Source organism: Sinocyclocheilus rhinocerous, unplaced genomic scaffold (assembly GCF_001515625.1).
Source record: "Sinocyclocheilus rhinocerous isolate Xijiao unplaced genomic scaffold, SAMN03320098_v1.1 scaffold2529, whole genome shotgun sequence".
In the NCBI taxonomy this organism is placed as follows: Eukaryota; Metazoa; Chordata; class Actinopteri; order Cypriniformes; family Cyprinidae; genus Sinocyclocheilus; species Sinocyclocheilus rhinocerous.
The window spans coordinates 82,920-105,649 of NW_015658742.1; the positions used below are offsets into that span (position 1 = coordinate 82,920).

At 35.8% G+C, this 22,730-nt stretch overlaps 1 protein-coding gene across 1 annotated transcript in view; it reads right to left on the reverse strand.

Annotated features, from left to right (window-relative positions):
* LOC107722874 (protein disulfide-isomerase A5) overlaps positions 1 to 22,730 on the reverse strand; it is a 52,140-nt gene that overhangs the window by 21,617 nt on the left and 7,793 nt on the right. Inside the window, exons 2-12 of the mRNA XM_016531371.1 lie at positions 22,470 to 22,596; positions 18,635 to 18,722; positions 15,023 to 15,106; positions 14,844 to 14,889; positions 13,324 to 13,416; positions 12,043 to 12,103; positions 10,220 to 10,287; positions 7,982 to 8,073; positions 5,537 to 5,608; positions 3,084 to 3,220; positions 257 to 327 (exon numbers count right to left, since the gene is read on the reverse strand). Coding sequence (XP_016386857.1) covers positions 257 to 327; positions 3,084 to 3,220; positions 5,537 to 5,608; positions 7,982 to 8,073; positions 10,220 to 10,287; positions 12,043 to 12,103; positions 13,324 to 13,416; positions 14,844 to 14,889; positions 15,023 to 15,106; positions 18,635 to 18,722; positions 22,470 to 22,596 — 939 coding nt within the window. The remainder of the gene's footprint in view (positions 1 to 256; positions 328 to 3,083; positions 3,221 to 5,536; positions 5,609 to 7,981; positions 8,074 to 10,219; positions 10,288 to 12,042; positions 12,104 to 13,323; positions 13,417 to 14,843; positions 14,890 to 15,022; positions 15,107 to 18,634; positions 18,723 to 22,469; positions 22,597 to 22,730) is intronic.

Here is a 22,730-nt window from a genome sequence, read left to right on the forward strand (position 1 = left end):
GCGTGGTTGACTCTTAACTTTTATAAAGAATATCTCTTTGGATTTGAGACTTTAGTCTTTGCAACTTTACAGATCTTCTTTATGCACCAAGAGCTTGTAACACTCCAAAGAGAAAGGAAAAATTGAAATCGCATCATATGACCCCTTTAAGTACTGTAACGAAGTATTATTACTTCGTTACAATACACCACTGCAAGCAAATATATGAGCATTATCCATTCCCTATATGTCAGAGAATTAGAATGAAGGAACTCACATCTGGCTCTTTATTGAGGATCTCAGCAGCTTCGTCATACTCTGGCTTCATCTTCTTACAGTGGCCACACCCTAAAAACCATCACAATTAAGAAAATTAGAATGTGATTAATTTTAACATCACAAACCTGAAAAAAAAGTAAAAAAATTTAAAAAGAGAAAAAGTGTGAAAATGTTTTTACAAAATGTTTACAGTAGTGCTTTGAAGTTGATGTGCACTTAAAATGATAATGAAATCTGATCAGCTCACAATCACCAGATTTGATAATATTACTAATTATGAGAATAATTGTGATATCTTGAGCTTCTTGTGTCAAATCAAATCAGCATATTAATAATAACAGTAATGGCTGCTGAAAATTCAGCTTTGCCATCACAGGAATAAATTATGTTTTAAAATATATTAAAATACAAAACAGTTATTTTAAATTGTAATAATATTTCCCAATTATGTTTTACTGTATTTTAAATAAAATGCATGCAGCTGCGGTGAACATAAAAACTTGAAAAACATTTTTTTTTTTAATCTTTCCAAACCCAAACTTTTGAATGGTAGTTCATATACATCACAAAACATTTGGAAAACCCTGCTAGCCAAAGGTGGTTTAATGGCTGGCCTGGTTTGACAGTTTTAAAGAGGTTTTGGGTACTTGAACTGCTAAACACTAACTTGACCAGGTTGAGAGGTCAACAAGACTAGCCAAACCAGCATAAAACAGCAAACCATCTATGTCGGTTTAAGTTTTTTTTTTCAATAGGGTTATGCATAATTGACATAGCACAAAAACAACCACTCGATATCCATAAAAGACTACAACATGTCAATCATAATCACAAACAGCACTCATCTGGAAAGAAATTATACTTCCTCTAAAGAGATCCCTTTCCAATTCCCCACCTGTTACATAATCATAAAAGCCTTTCCAGTAATCATAAGCCAGAACTCACTTAGTCAAGCCTGGGTTTAATATGTATTTATTTACACTATGGGAATATGAACAAATCACGTCACTGATTCATAAATGGTTTGCATTTTTGTTAAGAACTGTGTACAAGAGTTTATTATTATTATTAAGTAACTCAAAATCAGGTCACATGAAATTGCACACTGGGGGCTTTCCAGTAATCATAAGCCAGAACTCACTTAGTCAAGCCTGGGTTTAATATGTATTTATTTACACTATGGGAATATGAACAAATCACGTCACTGATTCATAAATGGTTTGCATTTTTGTTAAGAACTGTGTACGGGCGAGCGGGGCGAGCATCAGCATGCATTTTGTCTAGTTAATCTGATGCAAGCAAAGCATCTTTTTTTTTTTTTTGACAAACTCAAGAGTGTGCATTGAGAGGCCTAGCCGATGTTGTCATTGGCATTATAATAGCTGAGTGCATGTGAAGCGATGTTTGTGTGTGAACAAGGATATTGCATTTGACCTTGTTGATGAGAATGTAAACAAGTCATCCGGTTCCTTGACAGTGTATTAATGTGGAGAGAGAGTATGTGCACATATGCTCAGTGGTGGGTTGGTAGGATACACCCTGTGCAATACAGGAAATGAATATGATCTATCAGAGGTGTTTGATCAAAAATGTATGAAAGCTGAGAGCCATCTTCCTTCAAACACTAAAAAAAGCAACCTCCCAAGAAATTGAAATACTACTAACATACTCGTATCAGCAAATCGGTGTCAGGTAGAAACATTTGAGAATACAATTGATAGACAAAAACATGTCATTGGCATTATAATAGCTGAGTGCATGTGAAGCGATGTTTGTGTGTGAACAAGGATATTGCATTTGACCTTGTTGATGAGAATGTAAACAAGTCATCCGGTTCCTTGACAGTGTATTAATGTGGAGAGAGAGTATGTATGTGCACATATGCTCAGTGGTGGGTTGGTAGGATACACCCTGTGCAATACAGGAAATGAATATGTTCTATCAGAGGTGTTTGATCAAAAATGTATGAAAGCTGAGAGCCATCTTCCTTCAAACACTAAAAAAAGCAACCTCCCAAGAAATTGAAATACTACTAACATACTCGTATCAGCAAATCGGTGTCAGGTAGAAACATTTGAGAATACAATTGATAGACAAAAACATCAAGAGCACACAAGTGCAATTCAAACAACATAAAGAGAAGCTTTTTTTGTCTATCTCTGACCTATTCAGTGGTTAAAATTAGACTTCACTAAAAAACAAAAATACAGGTATTAAGGTCATTGGAGTACCATGTATAAACCATTGTACAGTATATGCATATTTGACAGTAGGCTATATGGATCATTGAGGACCATGGTATACTGTATATGAATGTACATTCATATATAGTATACCATGGTACTTCAGTATACTCCAGTGTACTTCAAAGACTACAACTAGTTCTGCCTTAATACGAGTGCAAAGAATAATAATTGTTATCATAATAACATGTCCAAAACATAATCGTAATATAGCGATTTTGACAACTGGCTTGTCAAGCAAACATAATCTTTACAATTAAAGTTCACCTGAAAATGAAAATTATGTCATCATTTACTCACCCTCATGTCAATCCAAACCTGCAGAACTTTCTCTCTTCTGTGGAACTCAAAAGGTAGAAGGTAACAAAGTTTAAACTGTCCATATAAAGAAAGTCAATGGAGTCCAAATCTACAGTGGATGTCATTGACTTTAACTGTATGGACAAAAAAGGTTTTGCATCCCACAGAATAAATAAAAGTCACGACATGAGGGTAACATAATTTTCTAACCCTTTGACTACCTTTAAATTTAAAAGCCATTCAAGCCCTAAGTCCTGCAAGAGCAGTGTTGTTGATACTCACAGGGAGCGTAGAACATGACCAGGGCTGAAGGATGCTCCTCCAGAAATGTGTCAAAAGACTCATCGGTCAGATGGAAGACCGCCGAGCCGGACTCAGACCAGGGCACCTCTGGAGTTTTAGGCTGTGGCGGCTGGGGGCTGTGCAACGTATTAAACAAGTAGTTAAAAACATTTCCATTAGTCAAAATGTTTTTGTTGTTTCAAAGCCAGAACTTCATGACTCAAAACCCTCCAAATGACTAATGTGAGACACCTAAGCTCTAAGTTGGACACTGCCAATTCACATCTCACAACTCATTTCAGCTCTACATCTGGTGAGGAACGGTCACACCCGCATGACTAAAGAGAGCTAGTCTGAGCTCGCAATTCACATCTGTCTTCCTCACGGGCCCTGTTCCCATATAAGTGTGGCCCAAATGATTCCTTCGTAGAGTGGATAGAACCAAGAGCTTATCTCCTAGAAGTGCGTGAGCTGAACAAAGACCAGCCAGAGGCAACTTTGCCAGGGATAAACACTGGCAAACACAAGCATTCAGTGGGTAAAGTGCATCAGTAAATGTTCTCACATTCAAACTCTCACTATCTTCATTCAAAATTGATTCTACAAGACAATCCAGGCATACATCTGCAAGCGCTTTGAGAGCAGGAGGTCACAATTTTAAGTCTCTTAACATGCACTTGTACTGGTCAATCAGCTGCAGCTGTCATATAGTTTATGAAATCGCAATAATGATTTCTGTCTCACAAAATATGGACCACCCACAGTTCCTTCATTGACCGTCTTGTACAAAAATGGCGAGAGCTGATTAAATAACTAGTTCCAAACTAACTGGTTAGCAACTTTAAGGAGTCATGGATGAAATTTTTTTTATCAGTCCCCCTAAAAGTGATCATAATTTAACAAAATCTTTGAAACAATACTGTTTAAAAGTTTAGAGTCAGCAAGATTTGTTCATGAAAGAAGTTTTTATGCTCACCCAGACTGCATTTATTTGATCAAAAATAGAAACAGTAGTAAAAACAGAAAGAAACTAGTAGAAACCAGTAAAAACAGTAATATTGTGAAATATTATTAAAATTAAACTGCAAGCAGCAATTAAGGGGCCAAGCACAAGAGGCAATGAGGAGCTAAGCAACCACGACAGGAAGCATCAGACGAGTTGAAAGAATTAGTAATTAAAGACAATTTTTGATGATTTTAAGCGAAATAGTTGAAAATCTAAAAATACAATCACTTGTAATGTGACATAATTGCTTATCATTTTTGACCAATAGGTGGCGCTGCCAGCAAATGATAATGACACACATAGAGCTTGGTGTCAATATGCCAAAGAGTTGCAGAAATACAGACTCTGATCCAGATCGGCATCATGCCATCAAATTTGACAATGAGTTACACGAAACTGGTCTTAGATAAAAAAATTTTAAAAAAAAACTTTTTGATCCTAAACATTTGAATTGTGGTGCATTTTTCGATACATAGAGTAAACTAGATATTCTCGAACAGAACTGCGTGTTCCACTTTGTTGCCTAACCTCACTTTTTAGACAGATAGATCCAGCAGTCATTAAATATAAATAATCTATAAATATTTCTACTTTTGTCTTTTTTTATTTTATTTTTTATAAAATAAAATAAAATTTTATTTTTTTTATTTTATCTTTCTACTTCGCAAAACAAAACATTTTTAACAGTGGTTTCATTTCAAACTCAGATTTACCTGCCCTTAAACAACATGAAAATACAAACCAAGCTGTGACTGTGGCTGGTCTTGTGACATATGATCAAACAGTCTCTTCCAGTCTAAGTGGGAAGTTATTGACCAGAATAAGTGGACCAAACTTTATGCCAATAAAAAGGTTTCTCATACTACTCACAAACTACTAATGTGTCATGCCAAAGCACATAACTTAACAATACAAACACTGCTCAGGACACAGTGTTTGTTAATCCGGTCTAGTTCATCTAGTCTGGTTTCACAGCATCAGCAATGCCACTGAAGTTATTTCTCTTAATGTTGCTAGGCAAAATATTGTGCCGCTGTATGACTGGAAGATTCATGCACTCCATAAATGACATGCTGCATTGCATGCACAGCTCTAGTGAAGTTAATCTCTGACATGTGTAGACGTGCTGTAGACTGTAGTACATTTTGTTAACTTTGTCACTTTGATAGTTGGTTAAGACACTGCAGAGATTTTAAAGCCTCATCACATCTCTTTTAGGAGGCACAGAGGAGTGTTTACATCCAGTGTTTTACAGTGGGCATCATATCTTTCACACCACAGTTCCTGTAAAACACTCCCTGGGTAATGTTAGAGACCGCGGGCAGAAGTCGAAGATGTCACACCTCTTACAAACACAGTGATTCTTTACAGCTTTTAAAATAGTAAAGGGCGTAAGAATAAATAAAGAGAGGTTTGTATGTCTAGAGTTGAAATAAAGTTTACTCACTTTTTCAACCAATCAGTGATGTCTTTAGAGGTGGCTCCATAATTCTCATAGTGATGCAAGAATTTCCCCTTCCTTTTTGTAAAAAAGAACAAAATGATTAATCATAAACTGGCTGATAAAATCCAAAGCAACACATATCATTTAATCATGAACAAACAAAACATTTTCACCAATATAAGATGGACACAAGATATGTGGGATCGATTCCATCATAAACTGGCTGATAAAATCCAAAGCAACACATATCATTTAATCATGAACAAACAAAAAATTTTCACCAATATAAGATGGACACAAGATATGTGGGATCGATTCTGGCTCGCGTTCCTATCACGATCCCATTATTTCCTGTCCTCTCTCTACTCTCTATATAAAAACATGGCCAAAAGTTTGTAAAACAGAAACAGAAGGTTTGTTTAAAGCTATTAGTATTGATTTTTACAAAAACATACTTCAAATCTTGCCTTCTTTCAGAAAGGACATCCTAAACGGGTGAAGTCAATATATATTAGTGCTTATTTTGTCAACATAAATTGCACTAGACAGCTTTGGATATTTGTACCCACACAACAAAGATCCAAGGCATCCAAGACTGCTGCTCGCTTCTTGCTGTCCAAGATAAACATTTTAAATGAGCGTTTGACTCAAAGCTAATTAAGCCATTTGGCCCAGGGCTCTTAGCATAATCAAAGACTTCAGCTAGCAGCCTTTGTGCCCTTACTAATCCATACAACCACAAGCAGACGAGATCACGAATGTATACAGAAATGCTTTTGAACAGAGCAGCATGCGGAAGAAGGCTTCATGCATCGGAAACTCAAGCTTTATCTGCCATCATCTGCTCCCATTCCGTGACTGAAAATAATCTGCAGCAAGTGGGAGCTTAGCCGAGATGCTGGCAATGGACTGTCATTTGAAACTGTCACTAATCAGTTCGAATCCAAAAGCACTGTGGCAACCTAAACAAAGAAATGTAATAATAAAGTGGAAAACTCATGTTCGTCAAACAGAATCATCACTTTAGTGTCAGGCGAAATCTTGATTTTTTGAGTTTTAGTCTCAAGTGAGTTTCAAACGGCAAGAGACCTCAAGCTTAAATGTAGATCTGTTTGCAAGCAGCAGACAATAAAAAATAAAATAAAATAAAATTTTCTATTTTAATTATATCTAAAGAATTATGCTCTCTTTGATCGGAAGACAAATAATGCATTAGTGAAATATTAATTGATTCAGTGCTGAGGTGGGGAGGTGTGGTGTAGTCGTGTAAAGATCTGGCCTTGGGCGGAGGGCCATGTTTAATTAACCTTTTAGTAATTAAAAGAGTTGTGAAATGAAGGAGCACTAAACAGAAGCTAAATGCACACAGCTGCTGCCACAAGTCTATATATACAGGAAAAATGCTCTGGACAAATTGCACCATGCAGAGAATACACATTAAAATTCTCTGATTCATTTAAGATCATAAATCATGCCTTTTGCTGGGGCTATTAGTTCTAGCATGCTACATATAAAAAGCTGCCCCAAAACTGTCTCAGAAATGAATTAATTTTAACCCTTTTAATATGCAAAGATTATTTTGTGGAAGAAACGAGTACTTTTTCAAATAATGCAAATCAATTCTCTGCCTGCAATGCTACATTGTGCAGTGGTCAAGAACATTTTGTATACAAAGTTCAACATTTTTCAACAAATATTTACTAGAATTAACATTTTATGTATTTAAATCTTTGATTAACAGAATGACTGAATAATGAAAGCCTTTAAATAGAATTCTTGGACTTTCATTATTTTTCTTTATCCATTATTTAACAGTATTGTAATACATTTAAAAGTAACACTCCACAAAACTAGTGTTCACTAAGGTGCATTTTCTTATGCTGACATTTCATGTACTTGGACTTTCGAGGAAAAAAAAGGACTGATGAATGCTTCTAGGAAAAGCACTGACATCTCCAAAAAATCTTCAGCCCTTAAAGGAACACTCCACTATTTTTGAAAATAGGCTCATTTTCCAACTCCCCTAGAGTTAAACAGACTGTAGAAGATGTACCATTCTGATCCGTCTTTCCTAGTCTTCTTCAAATTAATGAATTTACAACGCTATGACACTAGTGTTACAATAAAACAGAACTTGCTTAAGAAAAAAGTCAATATCAAGTACTTACAAAATACAACGATTTTGCTGGCAACATAACTTTAAGTTAATATTGCAATGACTTTTTTATTTGGCGATCTAGTTTCCTACAATTAAGTTACATTAAATTTCCTTCCTATTTTGTTGCATAAAATAATTTACTTGGCAACATTGGTATAGATATACACTGTAACATCAAAAGGGCTTTAATATCAATCAGATTTAAAGCTTAGCAATTTAGTCCATTGTATTCGGTTCTTCAAAAGGTGACTTTGTTTGTGTATTCGAGTCAAGAATCAAGACAAACTTACTCAAAGTAGCAGAAGGTTGGGTAGCCCTTGACGCTGAACTCCTGTTTGAGCCCGTCAAACTCCGCCGGGTGCACGTTCATCCCAGCCAACACCTACACAAAAGCAATGAATTAGACTTGAAACAAACAATCCCTGTCTAGCACCTCAAATACAGGAAAATGAAGATGAATGGCCACATCAGAGACTAAACAGAAAGCTTGTCGATACAGATGGCATGCAGCGAAGTGGCACACAGTAAATATCCATCTCTCTCATGACATTGCAAGGTTTGACCTGACATGCTAATCGCCCCCCGAAAGCAATTTCAACTCACTTTGGTTTTGGAGGAAATCTACTTTTAGTGACTACAGCCTCAGTTTACTTTGTGTTTGGACACATCAAAACATGAGGGAACTTCATCCATTTTTATAGCACGTCACATTGCTAAGTTGAAAAAATATAGCTTGTGCCGTTAATTCAAACAAACTGCACCGTTATGACAGTCTATGCTTTATGATGTATTCCAAAATAAATGTATATTATCCTAGAGTAAGTCACAAATCGTCTCCGGTGGCCCGTACACATCCGTCATGCCAATGAAAAATATGCAGACAAACTCTGCTGACCAGCGATTACCTCCGAAATCCATCAATGTTCCTGCAGTGCTATCAGCTTCTCACCACACGTACGTGGAAACTCAGAAACACAGGAGGCAGCAAATCTACACGTCGCGTCTGTACCAGCAAGCTACCCTTTCGTTATGCAAATCTTCAAACGAGCAGCTTATTTACTAGTGCTACTGCAGTTAGAGAAAAATACTGCTTAAATATCCCTCCATATGAAAAGAACAATAATGATAATAACAGTTTACAGTTTATTGATGTTTTTTGTTAATAAATGTTTGTTCAAAATACTATAATTATAGTATGTACAAGTTGAAATGGTAAAAGTTTATTAGTGTACACTACTGTTCACAATTTGGGGTTAGAGAGATTTTTTTTAAAGAAATTAATTGTTTTATTTAGCAAGGACGCATTAAATTGATCAACATCTTTTGTTCTTTTCAACCTTCTATTCATCAATAAAAAATAACCTGTTAAAAAGTCCTGATAAAATGCATCAAGCAACACAACAATAAGAACTATTTCTTAAGCACCAAATCAGCATATTAAAATGATTTCTGAAGGATCATGTGACACTGAGACTGAAGTAATGGATGCTGAAAATTCAGCTTTTTCATCACAGGTAAAAATTACAATTTGAAAAATATTAAAACATAAAAACTATTAAACTATATTAACAAAAAAAATATTTTAAGAATATTTCACAATACTAATATATTTGTATTCATATAAATGTAGCCTTTATTAGATTTTTCAAAAACATAGGGAAAAAAAATCTTACAACCCCAAAAAGTAGTGTATGTATAAATTAACATTAAACTAGATTAATAAATACTGTAAAAGCATTGTTCATTGATAGTTTATGATACCTAACACTTTAAGTAATGTTATCAAATTTAAATGTATTGTAAAGTATTTCCAAAATAGTAATTTTAAAAAAATCTCTCCTGTGGAGTGGTTTTTGTTTATGCAATACATTTTTGAGTTTACCAGTAGATAAAAGAAACAAAAGAACCTTTCCATGGTTTTAGCTGCACAATACTAAGCAATGTTCTCTTGACTTACACAAGCTTCCATGTAGAAAACACTCCCGCTTTGACATGTACAGCGGGGTCTTCTTAAAAAATGTTCAATTTCGATTTGGACCATTTTAGTTTGAATGAAAGTTCAAGCATCTATGTTTGTGCTTCTGTGAACATTCTAAGATGAGAGATGGGGAAAAAGACGGAGGTAGATAAAAAAGAGAGAGAGAGAGAGAGAGAGAAGGACTGAGAGAGAAATATGTGTGGTGAGGTATACTGTGGTTCTCCCAGCAGTGCACAGAGATATTGAGCTGAGCTAGCATATAATCCATAAATCACCATAGACTTCAACAGCAGGAAGTATATCCTATAACTATACTATGAAATCAGCAGAAGGACTTTTAAGCAAAATTGCTTCTTCCTCTAATGAGGGGGAACAAAACGTTTGGTCAAAAAGGCACATCAATGGTTTTCGCAAAAACATCCCACCTGTTAGGTAATTAAATTCAACAACTGAATCAGAAAAATGTATTGAGATACAGTCTAGCAGGGGGAAAAAAAGGAAACAGAGGAATCAATAGGCCATGATTCTGACATGCAAGTAGTGTACTTACAAATTTCCCTTTTGTCTCAGTGGCTGCTTGCTGGAAAATCGGCTGCATCCTTTTACATACACCACACCCTACATGTAGAAGAGATGTTACAGTGTAAGATGCATTAACGAAAAACGTCCAGAGCCTATTGCCACAAATGGAGCAATGTATGAATCACAGCTCACACAGGTGTCACTTTCAAAACCAAGCAGCTTTCTGTAGGTAAATGTGGTGAAACCAAGTGACCAAAGTGGAGCATTGCAAAATCTGTGTGTGAGAATCTTTCGTCCTTACAAGAAATTCATGGTTGCACACATTCCTATTGAAATGACTAGATTTCACAATGATAAATATGATCACACCATGTTTTTTTTTTACAGAAAGGATGCACAATATTACTCAACATTACTATTATGATACCATGTTTAAAGAGTAAATACACCAAAGTTTAAAGGGGTCATATGATGCTTTTTTAAAGATCATTATTTTGTGTATTTGGTGTAACAGAATATGTTGACATGCTTTAATGTTAAAAAAACACATTATTTTTCAAATACTGTACATTATTGTAGGTCCTCTATCTATCGCCTCTGTCAAACGCTTCGTTTTCACTAACTGCTGTTACTGAAACCACGCCTTCTTTCTTTGCACATTTGGGCGGCATTATGCAAATGTTTCCACATAGTGAGGTAGATATGTGGGGTGTGTTAGAACGAGCCGTTTTAGGGGGGCGTGGCAGAGTCTTAAAAAAGAATATCTCTTTGGTTTTAAGACTTTAGTCTTTGCAACTTCAGGGATCTTATCTATGTACAATCAGCTTGTAACACTCCAAAGAGAAAGGAAAACTTGAAATCGCATCATATGACCGCTTTAATACTTACATTATCGTTCAAAAGTTTTGGTTTGAAGATATTTTAATGTTCTTTTTATTGTATCAAAATTACAGTAAAAACTGTAAAATTGTGAAATATTTTTACAATTTAAAATCACTGTTTTTTTCTTTTATGTAATATATTTTAAAATGTAATTTATTCCTGTGATGGCAAAGCTGTCTTCAGTGTCACATGATCCTTCAGAAATCATTCAAAAGTGCTGATTTGGTGCTCAGAAACATTTCTCATGTTAAAACAGTGTTGCTGCGTAATACTTTTGTGAAAACTGTGATACATTTCTTTTCAGGATTCTTTGATGAATATAGAATCCAAAATATAGAATTCAGAATGCATTTAAAATGGAAGTCTTCTGTAGCATTATGACTTACTGTCAATTTTTATCAATTTATTGCATCCTTACTGAATAAAACATATATATATATATATATATATAAATATACATATACATATATATATATATAACTGATACCAAACTTTTAAACTTACACTACCTTTAAGTATTTTATCAAATGAGAAAAGGTAATGGTGATAGTTTTGTTAACCCTATGGCTACACGTTAAGTTTAACCTTAAGAAGCACTTTTCAATGGATAATGTCTGGAGTCTTGGCAGAAAAAAAGTTGGTACTGCCCAGAAGTTCTCTACATTATTCCTTATCTTCAAGACTTAGTATTGCAGTAATGAGCTTTTGGGTTCCTCTGAGCACTACAAGAGGAATTAAGATGAATGAGAAAAGTCTTTGGAAGTTAAACTCTTGTTTATGTCACACTGACAAATGCTGGACATCTTAATGAAATCTCGACTGCATTCACAACCTACATTGATTCAGACACACACAATCACACTTCACAGGATTCGTTTTGCTTGAACATGGCACTTCTTACATGATTGCACACAGTTTGCATCATATGAAGTGTCTAGTAGTGGATGATTACAGACAGAGGTGACTCACATGGGGCGTAAAACATCATGAGGATGGGCCGCTCCTCTCTTTTCAGCAGCTTACGGAAGTCCTGCAAACCAAACAGCATAAATTGAGTTTGTCAAACACTCGGGCTGAGTGGCTATAAACTTTAGAAGAATTTTAGGTGATCTCAGTAAAACCAACAAACAAGGGCAGAGATTTCCTGGCCACTTTCGTTAACATGATATATTGCTTCATTACTTCATTACAAACCAGCACAGTGCTAGTAATCAACTCTCTAAACCACAGAAACAAAAAGAAATGTTAGAAATTACTGAGCTCTTCAAAGATGTTTAAAAGACTTCATTATTAAAAGTGTAGCTGTTGACCGTCATCTGCAGTGTGTGCTTTCTGTTTTGAAAAGAGGCTAATGCTGAACATATTTGACTCAATCTATTTTAAAGTACACAATTTATTTCACTGTCAAGTATATACTACAACATCATGAATCTGTCTTCAGATTTAACTTTTTTCTTTTTCACATACCCAAATGATCAAAAAATTTAAGGCTAGGGCATTTAAGACCACATTTGTTTCTGGACACCCAGTCCAGCTGCCAGATTTAGATTGTTGTCTATTGCAGATTGTTCGGCTACATGTCTTTTGTTCTGTGTAAAGTTCCCAGACCTGATAAATACTCAGCAGAAAACCGATCTTCGCTGCAGTGAGCTTTAGCGAGAGATACTTACCTTCTCTGACTCAATGTGAACAACATCTTTAGCCTCAGGGTTCTCCTCCCACAGGGGGGCACCTGCAGGGTCTTTCAGGAAAGCCACCATGGACTAAAAGAGGTGAGAGAATAGATAGAAACTTTGAAAAGAGACCATTAGAGAGTCATCTTTCACTGTCAAAAAATGGTCAACTCACTGTATGCATTTCATTTTAATAGCGAATCATTGTGAGATCAGAGGTAGGGGCCTATTTGCACAATAGGGTGTAGACTACCATTCAAAAGTTAAATTTGTAAATTTTTTAAAATGAAGTCTCTTATGCTTATACAGTACAGTAAATACAGCAAGACATTTATATTATAAAAGAATATTAAAAAATATGCTCCAGTCTTTAGTGTCACATGATCCTTTAGAAATTATTCTAATATGCTGATTTGGTGCTCAAGAAACATTTATTATTATCAGAAGAATAGACAGGTTCTTCTATTGCAGATTGTTCAGCTACATGTCTTTTGTTCTGTGTAAAGTTCCCAGACCTGATAAATACTCAGCAGAAAACCGATCTTCGCTGCAGTGAGCTTTAGCGAGAGATACTTACCTTCTCTGACTCAATGTGAACAACATCTTTAGCCTCAGGGTTCTCCTCCCACAGGGGGGCACCTGCAGGGTCTTTCAGGAAAGCCACCATGGACTAAAAGAGGTGAGAGAATAGATAGAAACTTTGAAAAGAGACCATTAGAGAGTCATCTTTCACTGTCAAAAAATGGTCAACTCACTGTATGCATTTCATTTTAATAGCGAATCATTGTGAGATCAGAGGTAGGGGCCTATTTGCACAATAGGGTGTAGACTACCATTCAAAAGTTAAATTTGTAAATTTTTTAAAATGAAGTCTCTTATGCTTATACAGTACAGTAAATACAGCAAGACATTTATATTATAAAAGAATATTAAAAAATATGCTCCAGTCTTTAGTGTCACATGATCCTTTAGAAATTATTCTAATATGCTGATTTGGTGCTCAAGAAACATTTATTATTATAATCAATGTTAAAAACTGTTTTGCTGCTTAATATTTTTGTGGAAACTGCGATACATTTTTTCAGCATTCTTTGATGAATAGAAAGTCATTCAAAAGAACAGCATTTATTTGAATACGATTTATAGTAGTTTTTACTGTCACTTTTGATCAGTTTAAATAATCCTGAATAAAAGTATTACTTTCTTTCAAATAAATAAATAAACAAAAACAATCTTACGGACCACAAACGTTCAAACAGTAGTGCAAGTAAACATGCTACTAAAATAATTTTAAAAAAACAACAACAATGGACATATTTCTAAAATATAGTCAGATCTGTATCCAAACTTGCTCTAAGTGTGATCTAACTTGAATATAAAAAAAGTGCAGAGATTGATCACCAATGAAAACCAGTCCTCTCTTGTGCAATTACTCTAATTTATCTCCTAATCTATGCATGCAAGACATTAGGAAATAAGCACTCCCTTGACATGAAGCGCTCAAAGTACGGCTTTACTGCTGTACCAAGGGAAAATGAAGAGCAATATGTGGTACTTAACAGCAGGTGCATTTAATAAGAGCTCCCCATTCTTTCCACACCAGTGGCGCCAGCGAACATGTCCCATCACTGTCTCATCATCCAGCATAGCTCAGCTCATTCATTTTTAACATATTCACATTACAGCTCTCCTCATTCCAGAGTCATTCATCAATGCCTCGTCACATTTGGTCATAATTGAGCCGAAAGGCGTGTGGAGAATGAGATAGGTGAGAGAAACCAATGGGGGACAAGTTTGATTCGTCTACTTATGAACCAAGGGCTTCTGGCTCTAGTGCTTCAGGCTGAGTACTGTGAAATAGCAGCAATGGGAAAACTGGACATCGAGCGAGTAAATAGCAACAGAGTGAATCATCCACTAACAGATGACAGAGTACGCATCCGAAAAGGCACTGACGCCATTTAGTGAAAATGCAGATTGTCAATCCATATGTCTAAGAAAGAAATATTGATGAACTGGGTTCTGGAAGAAGCTTCAAAAATGCTGTGATTTGTGTCAGAGATGACTTCATCAAAATGCAATTTTCTGAGAAATTACCTTAAATGTGGCTGGTCTGTTGTATTCTGTGTGGAAGGTCCCATCCCTAAAAGCAACACAAAACTTAAAGATGAATTGCTGTGCTCATGCTTCTCAGTAATAATAAATTATAATACCTCCAACTACCATTGTTACAGTACATGAATCTCAAAAAAAAAAAAAAAAAAGACTATTCTTACTTATAATGCAAGACCTCGACTCCATTGGTTTTCGAGCTGGGGTCTACCTTGACTTTTTTACAGAGTTTGCGTCCTTCTGAATCCCTGTGGAGGGGAACCAACAGAAAACATATGAATATTCAATCACTTAACAGAATCACATTCAGTAAATAATGCATATAAAACAGTTATTCATGAAATCAGACAAAGTTACAATTGTAATAATTGATTATTATATTATGATGTGTATTAAAAACTACTAGTTAAAATACACACATTTCTTTGATTTTCTTTAATTTTACTTTCTTTAAATTCAAATTACAATATTTAACTTTGTTAGCAAACTCTGAAGGACCTATGAATGGTGCACAACCCTGGTAAAAATGCAAGGAAAACAAAAGTTTAAAGCAGCCATGTTCAGTCAAGTGTCTGCAAGCACAATCAATTAACTTCATACTTTTTGTGCAAACTCAGAGGCGAAAGCGAACATTAAGTCATAGCGAATTATGCTCAACAAATATTATAATCACATTATTCTATTATAACACAAGTCCTCGAAGGACATTTGTCATGCAAATTGATGCAGCCAAAAAGTGAAGTGATACAATTAATGTCCCAAGACATTAAATAAATTGCTGTAGCAGCAATACGAGACCGCTCATGGGAAGCGACAGATGACCACAGCAATAAGCTAATGTAAGGGCCGCTTCTAAGTTTGGCAAACCCTGTCATTCTTCTCTTTTTGAAGGACAAGACATTCAGCTGCTACAGTGTATTATACATAAACTCTGCTGGCTTTAATTCAGAGCCACAGGTCTCTAGATAAGAAGAGTTAAGTGTTTTTTCCATCCCGCTCCACTTTAGCAATTCCTTGCAGCAGAATAGCATGCTTCAAAACGTCCTGCACATTAAAGGGGTCATATGACGCTGCTAAAAAGAACATTATTTTGTGTATTTGGTGTAATGAAATGTGTTTATGCGGTTTAAAGTTAAAAAAACACATTATTTTCCACATACTGTACATTATTGTTTCTCCTGTATGCCCCGCCTTCTGAAACGCGTCGATTTTTACAAAACTCATCGGTCTGAAAAAGCGAGGTGTGCTCTGATTGGCCAACTATCCCGTGCGTTGTGATTGGCCGAATACCTCAACCGTGAGACGGAAATGTTACGCCCCTACCATACTGTGCGTGTTCGAACGAGCCGTTTTAGGGGGGTGTGGCTGACTCTTAACTTTTATAAAGAATATCTCTTTGGATTTGAGACTTTAGTCTTTGCAACTTTACAGATCTTCTTTATGCACCAAGAGCTTGTAACACTCCAAAGAGAAAGGAAAAAATGAAATTGCATCATATGACCCCTTTAAATGGATTTTGTACAAGTATGTGGTACTGGTGATAGGCATTGTGTAGACAGGGCACATTCAACAATGTGCTACACGTTGAATCCCAAGACTCTTTTAAAGCATTAATTCCATGCACTTTATTGTTTTATTTGATATGTTAAATTTTATGTTAAATAATAGTTTACACTTTCTTTTTCTGAGTGTACAGTATGTCTTTATCTCAAGAAGTAAAATCATTATGACTCTTTCTACATGATGAAAAGTAAACAATTTCAGTCCATTTTCACATTTTTTTATGCAAACTGCATTGCAGACCGAATTCATCATGCTCAGCCATTAAACCCTGTTACTCATGTTATTGTAAGAAATTTATGGGAAATAAAAATAACTACAAATACACATTTTTTTGAAGGTTAAAAAACTACTTTCACTGGCCAACTGCTGAAAAAAAAAACATTTTTAGGGGATTTCTGGCCCTGTTTTGTAACCTATTTATGGGAAAGTGCCACAGAGGGATTCAAAAGTCAGTGCTTTCTGAATTCACTGCACAAAAAATGAATGCTCCAGTTCCTGACAAATTCATCTTTGTCATACAGCCAATGACAAAAAATAAAAACAGCAACAAAGCACTCCATCTTCACACTTGCACCTCAACAGATCCTGAGAACAGAAAGGACCCACAATTACCTGGTCCCACTGTCACCGCATATACGCCCACACCCTCCCAAAGAGATCCAGATCTCTCCATTGTAAAGACTCCCCTTCCCTTGAGCGATAATGAGCATGGAAATGTATTACATAAGGACAAATAGGAGAAGCAGAGAGCACTCAGCAGCGATCTAAAGCCCCATGCTAATGGAAATTCAAAGAGATGGAATTCAATTATGCTTCTGACCGAATCTGCACACAACCGGCTCCATTCCTTAAAGGTAGATGAGACGCCATCATTAGCATTATGCATTTCCCACGTAACGCCTTTGTGGGAGGACTGAGAGAGGTGCGGTGGAGATCAGAGCTCAGTCTGTCAGGTGGGAAACTCAATTAGACATGCTGTGTGTCGAACGAGCTGACTCAGGATCACAGATGGCAATGAGCACACATGCGTAGATATGCCCCTTCATACCCTCCCCAGTCCCACGACCCTGTTCGGGACACCAAAATAATTGGTCGTCCTTTTCAAGCTGTTCTAAAGCATGAGAGTCATGGGTCAAGTCAATAAGTTTTGCTTGCAGGGGGTTTGAAAGGGATATCCAAGGGTCAAAATTGCTGAAAGTGGTTAGTGTGTGAGATTGCTGGCTTCAAACAAGTCAAGTGGACAAATTGGGAAGTTGAAAACCAAGTAAAGTTTGAAAAAGTAGCTGTTTTATTTGAACAAGTTTTCATTAAAAATCCAGATGGATTGTTTAGATTCCAGAATTATTTCATTCCCATTTTCTTCATACTGATCTTGCTCTGTCCATGACCTACTTCCTTAATGGTATCCCCCAGTGGACTGCAGCTGGCCATCTCTCAGGTCCCTGTCATCTGTAGAAAACATGTGGGCGTATCTCTGCTTTGGTCTACCACACTGCTGCCTGTGTGGAGTTACTTTTTTTAAACCCAGCTTTATATAAGTTCTTCACATAGGGGACCCAATGTACCCAAGCCAGTCTCAAGAAGGTGCTTTAAGGATTGGCTAGGCTTTTTTGTGTGTGTGTGTGTTTAGGTGCTAACAAGACACAGTTTTCATTGCCTGCAACATCCTACCAATTACCACCTAGCCATTACGAAATGATTCAGAGCCCAGCTTTGATTGCTAATCATTAGAAACATCAAAACAACTTTTGTGATATCTCTTCTCAAAGCAGAGGCAGACAGAAGATGCTGAGCTGTGACATGCATGAGCTGAAAAAGGATGCAATGAAACAAGATAATCCAAGGTAATCACCACAGACACTGATGCAGATACAACCTGTGTACATGAGTTTTAATTGAGGCTTAGGAGATCATATTACGAAGAATCAAAAGGGTTTTTCACACTGCACTTAACCCTGGGTTAAACCCTACTTTCTTTTTGAAATAAAAAAAGTTCAAGGTTCTACATAAACATACTGTTTGACCAGAAACATCATTTCAAGTGCAAAAACACCATCTATAACCCTATTACAGTATTTATTGCGTCACACCTGGTAAAGACAGTATTAGAAATAAAGCAACACCAACAAGTTGATCAGGACATCACCTGCCTCAACTTTAATGGCAAAAAAGTACACTACAGCAGTAAAAGAGTTAAATTGATTGGTACTCACCCACAGTTTACCCAGGCGATGGTACCCTGACCTTTCACAGCCTGAGCCACATCAGACAGCAGCTTTAGTTGAGCACCTCCAGACGAAGCTGAGGACACAAAAAACACATTTAGACAACTGTAGAGAAGACATGTTGTAGAAACCGCAACACCTTTAAATATCATAAGCTTGTACCTAGTTTATGCCAGTGGTCTCTAACATGGCACCTGGTAGCCTGCATGGAGCCTGCATGTCACCTGCAGAGCTCATGCTATAAATAGCCTCAATTAAAATGCTTAATTTCCCATCATTTCTTTTTATAACACATGAAATTACAGAAAGCATTGGAACATTTTACATACAATTAAAATATGATTTTTAATAATTTTATAAGTATATTTTTATGTTTAGCTAGTACATCTGATCTGCATTCTCATAAGATACTAAGCGAGCTATTACTAGTTCAAAGATCTGTGTGTAAGAGTGAGAGAAAATCTGTTTTGACTGGTGTTTACATGAAAGCCTTCATTCTGACTGTGCTATCAGTCAGATTAATAATGGATTATTTAACTGCTTGTAAACAGATATTCTGAGCTAAAATCTTTGCAGGGGAATATATGAATACATACACAAATAGAAAAAAAGTCTACAAATGGCATGTTTTTACATAAAAATATGATTCATTCAAAAGAAATTCAACACTACATTCCATAAGCAGTTCAACATTTCAGGTAAAACAGGAGTACATAAGTGACAGTAAAGATATAATTTTACAAAAGATTTACATTTCAAATAAATGTTGTTATTTTGAACTTTCTATTCATCAAATAATCCTGAAAAAAATGTATAATGGTTTCCACAAGAATATTATGCAGCACATCCATTTTCAACATTGATAATAAGAATTGTTTCATCATATCATCATATATATAATAAACATAATATATTAAAATAAAAATGTTTAATTTCAAAATATTAGTTTTTCCTGTATTTTAGATCAAATACACGCAGCCTTGTCTTTCAAAAACATTTAAAAAATCCAGTAAAGCATAAAAAAAGGGTATTTTAGTCAAAGGGTATTTTAGTCAATTTATCTGAGACTAAAGTTCCTTTATATTTTCTACATACTACTATACAATACATACTACAATATTTGGTGAGTACATGAATCCAGATGTTCATATCTAGTTCCTTTAGTTTGTTTGATTGGTGCAAACTCGAGTTCACATAAAAAAGCAATCTGGTTTGAAAATGAAACCCTATTGATTACATATACATGTTTGTACAATTGCACATCCATCATTTTCTTAAAATGAGTGGCGAGGGATTGCAGCAGTCGTCAGACCAAGCGCAATGTTTACTGGGTGATAAACACATAGGTAGTAGAGCTAAAAGTATTGATCAAATATAAATGAATAAATGATAAAACCCAAAAAGGTGAAGTGGATGTTGTTCTCTATTTTTAAAAGCATTTCTACCAGTAGTACTCGTGTTGATGATGAAAGCATTTGCCAACACACCTCAGTACAAAACAACAGCACACAGTGTGAAAGTAACGTGTTAAAACACAGTGACAGTTTCACTACACCCCAGATTTACACATTTGTGACAGTCTGGGATCATCTACGACACCACTGAACCCACAATCTGCTTTTCTTCCCATTAGTCACATCGGTCAAGGTCAAAAGGACATCGATTTCGCAGTTCTGCCTTGTTTTTCAGTTCGAAATCGAAAGAACGAAGTTTAAACCAGTACTGTTTTGAATGAGAAGTGCCTATGCACCACCTGATCTTGAATGCATTCCTGCAATTTAAAGGACTATCACAGTTAGCAGGATGCTTCTAATGGAAATGCTTCCCAGGATGAGCAGCCACTAGCCAGCCATCAATCAAACGCCCTGTTCGATACACAGTCTTATCCAATGACCTCATGTGCTCGAAATGAGTCGTGAATTATGAAACATATAAATCTTGCATAGCAAGACCTTGAGAGGCTCTTTCCCATGCTTTGTGGGTGGGAGATTGTTTATGGACCGTTCATCCATACGGTACCCATATATGGCGCATTGCCTGCTGGTTCTGCTAATAACACCCAGGAGTGATGCAAATGAATATGCAGTGTTAGGAGGTAGTTCTTTTCTAAAAGCTGGGAGAGAGCGATGCATTAGGGTGTTTAGGAGTTTAGAGTGTTGAAGTTCTTTATCTACTCTGTCTATGGCCATAAGATTTATATTTTCACATCTAATGAGAGTGGTAAGTACAGAATACTCCAAGTGTACTGTACAAAAGGTCAAGTATCTAAAGGCACCAACATGCTTTTGGCAATGAAAGCAAAGCTGACCTACCTATTGTGGCGTGACAGGTCTGTTAGCATATAGCAGAATCATACCTTCTCAATGAATTTCCCCTTAGGGTGTGTAACACATACATTTCTAGCAACGCAAGCTTGATTTTATGCATCACGTTCCGAAATGTGTCATGGTGCAAATCACAATGAATGCACACACTGCATAACCATAAAGTATCTGTTTCTATGGCAAGTTTTCTCTTTCAAGTTAAATACCGTCATGGTGGAACGACAGTTTGAAGAGAATCTTGCTGAGCAAGTTAAAGTCAGCATGTTTATAACTAACACAGGGCTCAAGAGTAAGAAATTCTTGCTGGCCCAGTTGGACCAGTAATTATGATTACTTGTCCAGTCAACATTATCTCTGGTCCCGTTTTATTTTTAGCAATGCACACTACCGTTAAACAGTTTGGGGTCAGTAAGATTTTTTAATATATTTTTATATATTCATTTATTTATTTGTTTTTGATAGATGACTCTTATGCTGCATTTATTTAAGTACAGTAAAAAAATAAAATAAAATAAAACCTGGAATATTGCGAAATATTTTTGCACTTTTTTACATTTTAATATATTTAATATTTTAATATGAAATTACATTTATTCCTGTGAAATCAAAGCTGAATTTCAACAGCCATTACTCCGGTCTTCAGTGTCACATGATCCTTCAGAAACCATTCTAATATGCTGATTTGGCACTCAAGAAACATTTCTCATTATTATTATCAATGTTGAAAACAGATATGCTGCTTAGTATATTTGTGGAAACCATGATACAATTTTTTCCAGAGCTCTTTGATAAATAGACAGTTTTATTTAAAGACAAATGTATTTGACATTTTGACAACATATTCTTTTGTAATATTATAAATGTCTATACTGTCAGTTTTGAATTGAATGCATCCTTGCATATATATATATACATGCATACATACATATTTTGTTCAAAATTTATTTATTCAAAAAAGTATTACCTAAAAAAACTGACCCCAAATCTTAAAAAATGCATGTATTTATTCTAGTGTATTTATACACTATAGTGTATAAGTTTTTTCCTTACAACTTTTGAAAGGTAGTGTTTTTTTTTTTTGTTAGTGTATTTTCTATAATATTGCTTATGTTTTTTGTTGTTTATTTATTCACTTTTTAACGCCATGCCAGCATCAAGGCTATTTTCATGGCGATCTCTGAATAAATGATACAAGTTATGTTTTTTGTTTTCTTTTTTCTTCTACTTCACAAAATGCTTTCAAGAAAAATTGCAGGTCATTTTTTTGCAATTACAAGGCAGTGGACCATCTTTACTGTTGATCCCTGTAGCAACCTGAGTAATAACACATTCGGTTAAATAGCACAGACTTTTGTAGGTAACGTAAAAACATACCTTTTGACCTTAGGGATCACTAAAACACATTTATTGGCAGTTGCATACTAAGACATCTTGGCATTTTTTGGCTGCTAAAGCTGTAATACTTTTAATGCATTTGAAAAACAACAGTGGTGACTGACCTGACTTGGTATACAAGACAAGCACATTAGTTCTGGTCCTCAGAAGTTTCTTGAAATCCTTGTGATCACTGACTTTCTCTATGAGCGGAGACACCTTCGCTGCCTGCAGGGCGGATGACACTGCAACCTGAGGAGGTGAGACAGACAGAGATCATCGTTTTTCACTGTCAAGGCCAAACACCACAGGCGATTCAAAACAATATCCCCAACTGCACGCCAATATAATTGTGGCATTTGTGCAAAAATGACGACAATGTGTCA